Source organism: Carassius auratus, unplaced genomic scaffold (assembly GCF_003368295.1).
Source record: "Carassius auratus strain Wakin unplaced genomic scaffold, ASM336829v1 scaf_tig00214237, whole genome shotgun sequence".
Lineage (NCBI taxonomy): Eukaryota > Metazoa > Chordata > Actinopteri > Cypriniformes > Cyprinidae > Carassius > Carassius auratus.
This window is the reverse complement of record NW_020527572.1, coordinates 657,701-670,725: the sequence shown is the minus strand read 5'-3', so window position 1 is coordinate 670,725 and position 13,025 is coordinate 657,701. Positions and strand designations below refer to the sequence as shown.

Sequence of the window (13,025 nt, the reverse complement as noted above, 5' to 3'; positions counted from 1 at the left end):
AATATGGTGTTTATTACAGCAGATTGTCAGGGCCTGCCTTAGCTGATGCATAGCCCGGTGCATTCGCTGCGGGCCCGGTGAAACTGCACCAGCTGAACCCCCCTAAGGAAGGCCCTGTGGGTAATGGTATCTTCATTGATAACATCCCTTTCACCAAATGTTAGAGGCTACATCACTTATAAACTTACATGTTGCTGCACAGCCATCTAGTGGAAGAAGGAAGAAATGCCTCAGTTTTGCATGGAGTTCACCCGAGAATGTAGCATTAAAACCAAAGAAAAGAATATTGAAATGGGTTCCTCTCGGGAAATTCTTGTGGTTTTTAGAATTCCAGTTTTCAATTTATGACTAAGTTAAGTGGGCAACATTGTAAAGTTTCTTATATGCTATATAACTGATTAATTGACTCAGTATTCGTTTTGCTAGGCCAATTTCTACATTGCTAATTGCTTTCTTAGCAGACAAGTAAGATAATAAAACTAATTCATGTAGACTATTTATTTACCACAAAAAGCCTTAAGGATTCTTGATCACACTGTCAAAGTTATAAAAAGTCTATTTTATAATAATGACCTGCTCATTTTACATTACAGTCAACTTAATATACCAATTTAAATGTCACGTCCTCGATAAGCTCTTTCACATTCAACTTAGTTTGTAAACCTGTTTGTTGTATATCTGAGCAATTTTCTAATTTATTCGCTAATTTTTGATACAAATGAGCGATTCTACCTTGTGTTTGAATAAAAAGAGTGATCGAACGAGTGAGCTAGAGAAATATGGCAGAGTGATTTTAGACACATGAAAGCATGAGGTGCTGTATCCACCTTTTTTCTTGCCATAAAAAAGGGCACGGGAATATGCAAATTCTATGGATCTAGCTTCCGGTCTCATCCATGTCCAGCTATTTTTAGATGTAAAAAACAAGTTTGTTTTGCTGCTTGATATTGAAAACTGGTGTGTCTTATCATATTATTTTAATGTATTATCATAATTACGAAAACACTGGTTTGTAGTGCAAACAGTTTTACCATTTACTGCACATTGTTATTTTTATCATTATATACCTATAGCAGTCAATGATCCGTAAGTCTCGCCCACAGGCTTACTTCCACGCTGAATAAAAAGGTGGATAGAGCTTAAATCAAACTTCGCTCACGCAAGCATACATGAAACACTTGCATAAACTCCTGAAACAGTCACACATACATACTACTAAGTGCTCAAACATATATATATATATATATATATATATATATATATATATATATATATATATATATATATATATATATATATATATATATATATATATAACAATTAAACATATTACTTTTTTGCAACTTTAAAAAATAAAATGCGTCTAGATACCTTGTGTTCCGGCATGGGAGGTGGACCCACTAACTAGGAGGTTAAATGACTGCAGACACTAGCGCATCTCTTGAGATCAGGAGAGTGAGGTTTACCTGCACAGCACCCACCCACTGGCCTCAATTACACTCACCCACCTAAACCTCACTCCCATCCGGGTCAAGGCACCAATATAACCCATTTCTCCCAGGTCCTCACCGCCACACCTTGTCCTTGCTCCAAGTGGGCCTCAAACCTGTGTCTCTGTTAAGGGAGGCAGACGAGCAAACAAGGAGGCTAAATGACTGCTCTAGTCTGCTCTAAATGGACATGTTTGACTGTTGTGCTCATGTCCTGCATCTTTTGCAGCGTCTTGCGCATGACGTGCTAATAAGTTACATTTTTTAAAAATTGCAATTTCCCTGGTTCCCCCATTTCCCCCTTCCACTAACTGCTGTTTTCAAGACAAAAACATCTGAATTGGCTCTTGACCTTTGTGCTTGTGTCTCACATCATTTGTTCTAAAATTGCGGCATCTGATTTAAAAGAAATTAAACTCAAGATCTTTTCTATAGTTTTTCTGTTAACATAACCGACATGTTTGTGCTTGTGTCCTGCATCTTTGACAGTGTCTAGTGCATGTACTAAAAATGTTGTGCTCAAGTTCAAAAAATGTTAACATGATGGATGTGTTTGACTGTTGCACTTGAGTCTCGCATATTTTGCAGAATCTTCCAACATCACACTGTGTTCCAAAAGTAGCACTCAAGTTAAAAAGTTTGACATTTAAAACATGGTTACATGTTTTTTTCTGTTAGCATGACAGACATTTGATATGAAAAACGTATTTGACCATTGCACTCATATTTCATGTCTTTTGCTGTGTCTTGCGCATGACGCATTCTAAAAATGCAGTACACAGATTTTCTGCGTAAACGTGTTTGGGTGCATTCACACTGGGGTGTCCCCGACTAAGGATTTTCATAGTCGAATCGGAATTTTCGAATCTTGCTGATATTCGACTGATAGTCGAATCATATGAAGTCAGACATTCAACAGCCATAATTACTGATGTTAACACACAGGGAAAATGTGTAACAAATGCCTCGCAGATACAAACAGGTAAATAATGTTTTTATGTTTTGATTAAAAGATAGTTAACACTAAATGTCAGCAAAACACTAGCAATTCACAATTTTTACAATAGTGCTCTCATTATAAAGTTAGTCTATATTAATGTTATGCATTTCTGTTTTGAGCTGCACGCGCTGAAGATTAGTAGAGTGAGCATTTCATAGAAATTTTTAAAATATGGGATTAAACTCATAATTTCCTGTAGAATACGCTTCGTTTTTTTTATACAACATAACGTTAATATTAGGATTTATAAGCAATCTGCAAAAAGAGCCTGAATGCAAATGAACGTTTCTGCGCGGCTCTGAATTAACTCATTTTGTGGACGCGTTCTTCACGAAACAATGTTCAAAACAGCAGCCTCTAAAAATTCACAGCGTTTTATTATAATGGTGTTCTCATTATAATGCTATGGATGTGAAAGTCCAGTCATAGTTATTAATATTCTGCTTTGAATTTTGCTTTAAATCAGGTAAATAATATACCTACGATATACATACACTGGCTGAAATGTTTTGAAACTACTTGTACCGTACCTGTTCGAAAAAAAAGTTTGAGTCATGTTAAAGTTTTAAATCCCTGCTGCCAAGATGCTCCTCTGTCGGTCACGGATTATGGGAAGTGAAACATAAATCTATAGGGGTGGTTGGATTTATTCACGCACTTTAAAATATCTATTTGATGCTTCTTTCTTTTCAGATTTTTATTCACGGGTTTATGGTAAATGGTAAATGGTAAATGGACTGCATTTATATTGCACTTTCAACCGACCCCATGGCCATCCAAAGTGCTTTACAAGTTGCCTCACATTCACCCATTCACACTACTCATTCATACACCGACAGCGAGATGTCAGCCATTCAACAGCCCGCGAATACTCAACTGTGAGATTAGTAGTCGAATCAGGTTCCTCGAATCGAAGCATCGAATCGTCGACAATTTGAAGTCACCCCTAATTCACACAGAATGTTTTCCTATTCCATTTATTTATTGATTTACTTATTTTTATGTATATAAGCACTAGACAGAGGTATGAATGGCCCCATGACCTTTGTGCTCATGTCACGTATCTTTTGCAGTGTCTCAAATTACACTGTTACACAAAATTTTAAATAAGTTCGAATTTTAATAAAAACATGCTTTAACATGCCTTAAACAGATGTCTTTAAATGTTGCACTAACATCTTGTTGTAGCGCACACTAACGTAAAAAAGCAGCACACACATTAAAATTTCAGCTTTTAAAAAATGCTTTCTCGAGACGTTGTGTTTTTTTCCCATTCCACGCACGACTTAACATTACACCAATATGATTAATTTAAACACTCCTTTATGTCAGTAAAAGATCTGCTACAAGCACCATGCTTAAAATGGGCATTTTGAGTCTCAAGGCATTTTTTTTTTTTTTTTTCGATTCCATTGTCCACGTCTTGTGTTTTTCATAGCGTGTGAATGGCCCCTATCATGTGAATCTCAGATTGCAGTACTTCGCTTCTCTTGTCCACTTCTTTTTTTCCTGAGATGCAATCAAGATGCCAGTTACTACTATTATATAGGGACACAATAATAATAAAAAAGAATAAATAAATTCATACATAGTTACATAAATAGATATAATCAGTTAATTTGAGTTTAATTTATTTTATCATGTGAGAAGAAACCACAGAATTTTTCTTTGTGAGATGGGCTATCTGACTGTACCTTTTCTGCTTATTATGGCTCTTGCCTCATGGACATGGACATGGACATGAAATATGAATTTGATCTGAATGCAACTTATTTCATTATTGCTTTTAAAGAATACAGGGAGTCATGAGTACAGCTATGCTGGTTTCCATAATGAGGAAAAGAATTTATCTAAATTTGAGGTTGGAAAATTATTTCATCCTAACAATGAAATGCTACATTGTCTCCAGCTCCACACTACATGCCTCACAACTCAAGCTCCATTCTACTCAAATTTTGTTGATTGGTGATTAAATGTAATATAAACAGGGTCAATGACTCCGTGACCCACATTAGGAATCACAACTGTACAGAACTACAGTTTGACTACAATACCCACAAACCAAGGCGACTGAACACTTCCGGTGAGTCATTGGCGATTCAGGAAGCTGATCTATCACAGTGGCAGGAACAACATCACGGGACTCTCATTGCACTGAGCAGATTAATAAAATATTACCTGGAACCGATCTGTACACACCTGTAATATAAGACAACATGTCTAGGCAGTCGAACAGAGCCACGGACAGCAAAAAGATGGTGAGTGTGTGTTGTGTTTCTTCAGATCTGAGCTAAATGCATGACAGCTAGCTAACATGCTATTAGAATCATCAGATTAACAACATGTTTATTTGAACAGTGTTTGCTTATTTGCATATAGAACAGATATAGAATTTGTGTAACCTAGATTTGCGTCAGTTTATTCCTCTAAAGTGATTCTGTTGAACAGGCATGATTTAGTTTTCCCATCATACATGGCTGGCTTTTGAATTAAAAATCATATGAATTGCAAATAGTTTTACGATTGAGTTAATTTTAATGATACATTGGGCCGAATGATGTATGCTTTCATAGCATAATGCCTTATCATGTGTCATGGAGTTTGTTTTACTACAATTATTACAGTGGGCAGTTGGTTATTTGAAGCATTTGGTATATTCTCAACACGGTATAAACAACACATTAGAGAAAGCAGAGAAACGCTCGTAGATTTATTCAGCTGCGTTTAGCAAGCTTTTGTAGAAATGTTTTGGCTACATGTAACATGTCATGTCTGTATCAGTTTCATGTTTTGCCGTGAGAGGGCGCTCAAGACCACTGTGTGTTCTCATTCATTCAATCCTGAATATTACAAATGACTATAGAATACTCTTAAAGTGTCTTTGATATTACTAATGATGACACATTCTCTGTTATGTTGTGCGGTTCATTAGTCTGAAACAGAATTTAAAGCCTGATATTGAAGCTCAAGATTCTCTTTGGTTTTTCGCAATTCGTGCAGCAGAACACGTACTTTAGGTTTTAATTTGCTGCTTCTGTCATGAAAACAAAAGATGGCTATTAGGAAATAATAACAGTAATTTTTCAGTGATAGTGTTTCACTCGAATTGTTATGCTTATAATATATGTTGTAATGAAAAGAAGTTGTATTAATTTTCAAAATGCAAAATTAGAAGCTTTTCACTAGTGAGCTCAGACTCTTGGACTCCACCAAAACATGCAAATGAAACCGCATACTTATTCTGACCCGTAGTTATTAAAATACATAAAAGAATGTGATCATACTTAACGTTGGGTAAAACCTTGTGGTTTGAAGGATATTAGTAAAGTCAAAAATGTTAATTCGTATTTGAGGGCTGCACTGTGATCCTTAATATAGTCTTTTTATTTGTCATCAAATGATTCTTGTTTAAAATATGCTTATGATTTTTTGGTATATAAATATTGTTTCAATGTATGAGATTTTAGTGGGTGTCTTCTTTAAATCATGGTAAAAAATTAAGCAGGATACATTCTATTGTATGGTGGGGGGACTAAATTTAAAGCTAGAATACACTTTTATTTCTTTTCTTTTTTCTTTTCTTTTTGATGCTTGAAACACCCTTTTCGTCTTTGAACCACATACATAAAAATGGATCACTGGAATGTTGGACTGTCAAATTTTGTAATAGGATTCAGGCATTCTTAGGTAAACACAGTGGATATTATTAATATGGTGGTGGGTCATTTTGGGCCGTCTTTTTCTTGAACAGAATTCAGAATTGTTCACTCTCACTTATGGAGCTCTGGTTACTCAGCTGTGTAAGGACTATGAAAATGACGAGGAAGTCAACAAACAACTGGATAAAATGTAAGTCTGTCTTTCTGTTTCTCACCTATGCAAACTATCTGGTCTCATTAAATCAGTAGTTTACAAATGACATGAGTATTTTCTCTTTTCTAAGATTGCCATTTAAAAATTATATGAAAATGCAAGGAATATGTTTAGATTTTCAAATGCTACAACTGCTCTTTCTATTTATTTTATGATTGTCACTAGTCCGCATATGTGAGTGGACCAGAGAGAATTGTACTGTCAGTGTTTGTGCTGGGTGTAGGCTCTTATATTAGGTGTGGTGATTGTGCCATCCAGTCTGCTGAAGCTGGGATGGGTGTTATTGAGAGTATAAAATGTGCCCCTTTAGGTTTTTCGAGAGCTGTCTCTCGCCCCTTCCTGCTAAATGAATTGTGCAGCTGCAGGTTACACCCCTGGTTTTCAGATTCATGATTCTGTTGCCCAATTGGCTATACTTCTCAAATTCTAGTCTACTGTTAGAGTGGATCCAGATGAAATAGATGGATGATAGCATTTATTATTATTATTATTTTTTTAGCAAGTTTACATCTCATGTTGTACTGCACTGTGGGTTGCAGAGAAAATCGCTGCAAATAATAAAATGCATGTAGACTATTGTTAGACTATTGTTGTTGTAAGAAGTCACCAAAATACAGGATAAAACAGTAATATTCTGAAATATGATTACAATTTGAACTAAATGTTCTTTATTTTACGATGTAATTTATTCCTTTTATGCCAGTCTGAACAGGTTGAATGACATGCACTTATCCTCAAAACTTTAAACAAAACTACACAACCTAAAATTTGAAATTAAATAATAATAATAATAAAAATGTGACCCACACTATAATGTGTGTCGACCACAAGGTGTTTTCAGATGTCAGTTATTTTGGTTACACTTTATTTTAAGGTGTCCTTGTTACACGATACATGTACTTACTATTATAATAGCAATTAGTTATACGTAATTACATGCTAGTAACCCTAAGCCAAACACTAATCCTAACACTAACCTTATAGTAAGTACATGTAGTTAATAATATTACTCTAATTACACTGTCCTAACAAGGACACCTTAAAAATAAAATGTAACTGTTATTTTCCTCTAGTGTTAATTGCCCTGAAATGTCATTACATTTACATGCACTTATTGACATTGACAAGTTTTTTATATTTTTTCTGCACTACTAGCTGTACATTTCTCATATTAACAATCCTAATAGAATTGTTCTTATTATTATTTGAATCATTTTCATGTATCTTTTTTTCCATTAATACGTATATTTTGGGGCCGGTACAGTTAATTGTATTCTTTTTTTTTTTTTTTTGCTTTTATTTGTTGAAAAATGTTGAACTGTAAAATCTAACCCCTGAATCAAAACCATTTGGGAAGCTCCGGTTTAAAGATTGTGGGAAAAGCAGCGAGGATGCGTGGAAAGCCCAGAGATGCTTGGAGTCCAACATTTGTGATTTAGAGAATCAGTGGGCAGCGTGTGTTCTTTGGCTGAGTGGTCTTTTCATTTAAACTGTGCCTTGAACTAATCCAGTAGTCCCACTGATATTGGGTTGGGCAGCATGGCTGAAATACAATCTTTTTTTTCCTATTGCTGCTTTAAAGCATCTAATATGCAAGATTAGATTTTCTCTCCAACCAATAAGTTTGTATATCTCTTTTTGAGTCCTTGGAAGTTAAAGGGCTTTACTAAGACCTTTTAAAATAAAAAGAGATTAAAGCTCTTATGATTGCGTTGGTGGGTGAAATGAGGGTGAATGAAAGCGAAGTTGCTCTGACAGTGACAGTTTCACAGTTTCCATTCTCTTCTTCCATCCTTTCAAGGGGATACAATATCGGAGTGCGTCTGATTGAGGACTTCTTGGCTCGGTCCAGCGTGGGGAGGTGTCACGATTTCCGAGAAACTGCCGATGTCATTGCAAAGGTAACATGAGTACTCGGAGCCAATCAGAGCGCATGCTGAGCCCTCACTTAGGCAAAACGAGAGCGAGAAAGAGAGAATCAGGAAGCAGGCAAGCATGTCAATGTGCAAGCAAGTGACTGGAATTTGAACTTCAACCTGCAGTAGCCCACATATTTTCATAGCTTTCATCACATCTTTCTACCGTTTTTAATTTTTCAAAGTCACACAGCTTGAAAAACATCCATGCTATGCTATCGCAAAGCCAACTGGCAGGCCATCTGTACGGTGTTAAAGTGAACCGAGACACTCGTGTTACTCTCGGCTTGTTTTCTTTGGTCTGGGAGAGCCACAGTGCTTTCTTACGAAACAGTCCACCTCTATGGGTTCACACTAACAGCACTGACAGAGCGTTCTTCCCCCTGTCCATCACTGTCCATGCTTGCTTGGTCCCTGTCTGTCTTTTCTCAGTTTTCTCTGTATTTTTCTCCTCACTTTCCTCCACATGTGCCACGTTCTCAAATGTTAATCCAGAGTGCATCGATTTGATGGGACCCTGATCAGAATCCTATTTAATTTAATATCAGGGGCCGTGTTGCAGGGGCAGCAGTCTAAGCAGAGATGCCTCAGATTTCACTCTCCCTAGACACTTCCTCCAGCTGTTCCGGGGGGATACCGAGGCGTTCCCAGGCCAGCCGAGAGACATAGTCCCTCCTGCATGTCCTCGGAATAGATGCCCAAGCCACCTCCGGCCCCTGGCATCGCCTAGATATCCTGTCCATAAAAATTATGAACAGGACAGGTGATAAAGGGCAGCCCTTCAACATGTACTGGGAACAAGTCTGACTTACTGCCAGCAATGCGAACCAAGCTTCTGCTCCAGTTATACAGGGACCAGACTGCCCTTAACAGAGGGCCCGGACCCCATACTCCTGGAGCACCCCCCACTGGAGGCAGCGAGGGACACTGTTCAATGCCTTTTCCAAATCCAAAAAACACATGTGGATTGGTTGGGCAAACTCCCATGAACCCTCCAGCACCCTGGCAAGGGTATAAAGCTGGTCCAGCATTCCACGACCGTGGCGAAAACTGCATTGTTCCTCCTGAATCTGTGACTTCAGCTTGAGTGATGGACGAGTCCACCTCCGAGCCCTCAGCCTCTGGTTCCTCAACAAATGACATTTCGGTGGGGTTGAGAAGATCCTCAAAGCATTCCTTCCACCGTCCGATGATATCCCCAGTTGAGGTCATCAGCTGCCCACCTCCACTGTAAACAGTGTTGGCAGGGCAATGCTTCCCCCTCCTGAGGTGCCGCACTGTTTTTCAGAATCTCTTCGAGACCAACAGATAGTCTTTCTCCATGGCCTCACCAAACTCCTTCCCAGACCCGAGTTTTTCCCTCCACAACCACCCAGGCTGCAGCCCGCTTGGCCTGCCGGTACCCATCAGCTGCCTCAGGAGTCCCGCAAACCAACCATTTTTTTTACCTTTTTTTTAAGCTTTTCATGTATTATTTATATTTCACAACATTGTAATGTAAATGTAAACCAAATGTAGTAACCAAAATGGTGCCATGCATCCCTAGAATATCTTATTCTGCCTCCTTATGGTAAATTATATTTTCAGTTTGTGTAAAGATTTCTGAAATAAAATGAATACATGGTCAAATAAGACTTTCATTCTGAGATATTTAGTTCTTTGGATTATCAAAAATTGTTAAGTTAAATGGTCAAAAATGATAAAAATGTTGGTCTTCTTATGGCCTTGTCCTCAAAACGTCTTTTCAAACCCATAATGTGCAGTTGTGCAAAAATGTTTATAATTTCAGTGTCAGAGCTGTGAATACAGCACCTAAAAAGAATGTGGCAGCTCTGTAAAATCACTTAATGTGGCCCTGACACCATAGATGTAGGCAGACAAGTCAACATGAAGACACTAGAGCCTTTTTGTCTTTATGTTAACAGGTAGCCTTTAAGATGTACTTGGGTATCACCCCCAGCGTGACCAACTGGAGTCCTGCTGGAGATGAGTTCTCTCTTATCCTCGAAAGCAACCCCCTGGTGGACTTTGTTGAGCTTCCTGACAACCACAGTAATCTAGTTTATTCCAGCCTGCTCTGTGGAGTACTGAGAGGAGCTCTTGAAATGGTGAAGAGCATGTTTGTGTGAGATGAATTGATGATCTGCTGTTAACCGTCAATTACTATTCACAATAAGGTTATTTTTCTACTGCTGCAGGTTCAAATGGCAGTGGATGTGCGATTCGCTCAGGACACACTAAGAGGTGACAGTGTGACAGAAATTCGCATGAAGTTCATCAAAAGGATCGAGGAGAACCTGCCAGCTGGAGACGAATGAGGCTGAGAGACTCTAACATTTGATTTAAGATAATTTTTTATGTTGAATTGGGAACCTAAAACTTCTGTTTTGGTCAAGAAGACCAACCAGTCCCCACACATTCTGAGTATTCATCGTCGAGAAGATTTCTCTTGCTGTGTCACCAAGGTTGGCATGTTCTTTCCACCTGGTCCATGTTTTTTTATTTCAGGCAAATATTTTCTCAAGTCTCTTTTTGTATGACAGCTTGTCTGTAGTGTATTTTTTCTTATTCGTTTTGCCTTTAACTCATACATACAGCAAAGAAGGTTTAATTTATTTAGTCAAATGTCATAATGAATTAAATATGTCATTAACTACCAACAACCATGGCCAATTCTCTTATTTATCGTCCTTCTACTCAATAGGCCTTTTACACAATCTAATATTTACTCAAAGTTGCAATAAAACGCTTATTTGAGCAGACCATATCACACTGCTGTTTTAATGTCTATAATGCTTGTATCGAAAACAACTTTAGATGGCTAATCTAAAACCAACATTTGGAGAAAGGGCCCCATATTTGCCAAGAACAGAACCGTAGTTTTGTGAGACGCACATGTTTTGCAGAGGGCCATTGGTGTTAAGGGGAGTCTGGGAGGGGTTAGGTATGTAGATAATGGGACCTGTGTGCACCGAGCCTGTGGCAGGTCCTTCCACACGTATGTAATGAAGTGTCACGGCAGGCTCAATAGCCGTCTTCGACTTGTCGTGTATTGGACCTTGCACTGTGGAACTGTTATTCCTACAGCATGGCACCACAATGTGGTTCGAGTCAAACAACAAAATCAAGGGCCTAATTAGTCTCAGATGTTTACTCAAGCAACATGGAAGCAATCAGGACCTGTAGGTTCACTGGTGCGTGTGCAGGACAGGGCTGTTTTGGGAGCCAGTGCGTGTTAATGGTGTGGGGTTCACGGTCGTGCTGACCGGTGGGAAGGAGACGGCCGTTCGCCGAAAGCCATTCATTTCTCCGGCACAGCTCAAAGTTCGTTCCTGACACCTGTTAATCACCTTACATCATGATCTGGGCTTATTTTTCCAGAATTCCACACCCCATCAATCACAACTGGAAAAAAGCTTACTGCTTCTACTACTACTTCCCAGCAACTAGGTTTTATAAATGTTACATGCAGTTTCCTTGTGATTTGATTCACATTGATGTGATGAATAATGTATTCATTGTTTAAAAGTATTGTTTTATTTCATCAGACCACTAGAGGTAGCTGTGAGCTTTTTTCCTCTTTCCATTCTCATGGGGTTTCCTGTGTTTCTTTTGGTATTTGATTGCTCACGGGGTCCACCAAGTGCTTTTTTTTTATCTCTGGGGCTGGGGAATTATTTTGTGAATATATTCTTTATATTCTTGATTCAGTGATATTTACAAGAAAAACAGTGGAAAACACGTGCAGAGCCCTATCAGGCCGAATCCCTTGTCCCCTCTCACTAGATTATGCATACAATGTATGTATTCTGTATAATGTGTATATTGGAAAGCGAGGGAAGAGGAAATGGTTTCACACAGACATTTGATGTAAATCATTTGGCAGAATTAGACCTCTGTATCATGGGGATATACAGCTGGGATTGTGTACTGTGTGAAAACATGTATCACTCTTCCATATGCTTTCAGGAATTTCTCTCGCTCCTTCTTTCTCCCTTTTTAACAATACAGGACGTCTCCTTGGCCAAGCATCCAAAACAAAGTAAGGTGTCAGCATTCATTAACCATCACGGTCACCTTTAACCAATATGACTCTCGGCATAAGAAGGATGGACTCCAGATTACGAGATCACCTCCTCATCATCTTTCTTGTATGTTAATCCTCATATGTTTATGTTTGGCCATACCGGGCCAATACTGAAATTTTTTATGGAGAAGACACTAAAGAATTCCAAGTAGCTTGTTTCCACCATAAGGAATTGATTTTTAGAAGCTATTTTTGTTCCTTTAACTTCCCCATGTCTAAACGCAGGTCAACTGCAACAAATGAAAAAAGGACCTCATAAATTTCATCCAGTCATATGCTGTTTATTTAAGGTCTGCCTCCAGTTCACCTCATTGCCCTCCCAAATTTTTAAGTTGCAATTAAACAGAATTAGAGACATATCTGTTCTACCATTTTGTGACATATACCTGAGGGTAACAGATTATCGAAAAAGAAAAAAGTTGGGTGGGGACTTGGTTCTATGCATCAGTTGTTAACTGGATTTTGTGATGTGAACTTGCAGTGGAATAGAGCAGAGTGAACATTTTTCAAAACGTCTTTTTGTGTTCCACAGAAGAAAGAAAGCCGTAAAGTTTTGGAATGGCGTGAGTGACAGATTTTTTTATTTTGGGGTAAACTGTCCCTTTAAGAATTTTATTGGGACAGTTCTAGCATACAAGTAGCAAAAGTTGCGTATGCTG

At 38.2% G+C, this 13,025-nt stretch overlaps 1 protein-coding gene across 1 annotated transcript; it reads left to right on the top strand.

The window, feature by feature from the left end:
* Positions 1-4,585: 4,585 nt before the first annotated feature.
* Positions 4,586-10,942, top strand: LOC113091588 (trafficking protein particle complex subunit 3). Its single transcript, XM_026257158.1, has 5 exons — positions 4,586-4,748; positions 6,242-6,339; positions 8,165-8,264; positions 10,205-10,387; positions 10,478-10,942. The coding sequence occupies exons 1-5, from the start codon at positions 4,707-4,709 to the stop codon at positions 10,595-10,597; spliced, it is 543 nt and encodes a 180-aa protein (XP_026112943.1). The 5' UTR covers positions 4,586-4,706; the 3' UTR covers positions 10,598-10,942.
* Positions 10,943-13,025: the final 2,083 nt, after the last annotated feature.

Coding starts and splice junctions, on each gene's coding strand:
- LOC113091588 (XM_026257158.1), top strand. CDS start 4,707: ATGTCTAGGCAGTCGAACAGAGCCACGGACAGCAAAAAGATG. Junction 6,340..8,164: donor AACAAACAACTGGATAAAAT/GTAAGTCTGTCT, acceptor CATCCTTTCAAG/GGGATACAATATCGGAGTGC. Junction 10,388..10,477: donor TGAGAGGAGCTCTTGAAATG/GTGAAGAGCATG, acceptor CTACTGCTGCAG/GTTCAAATGGCAGTGGATGT.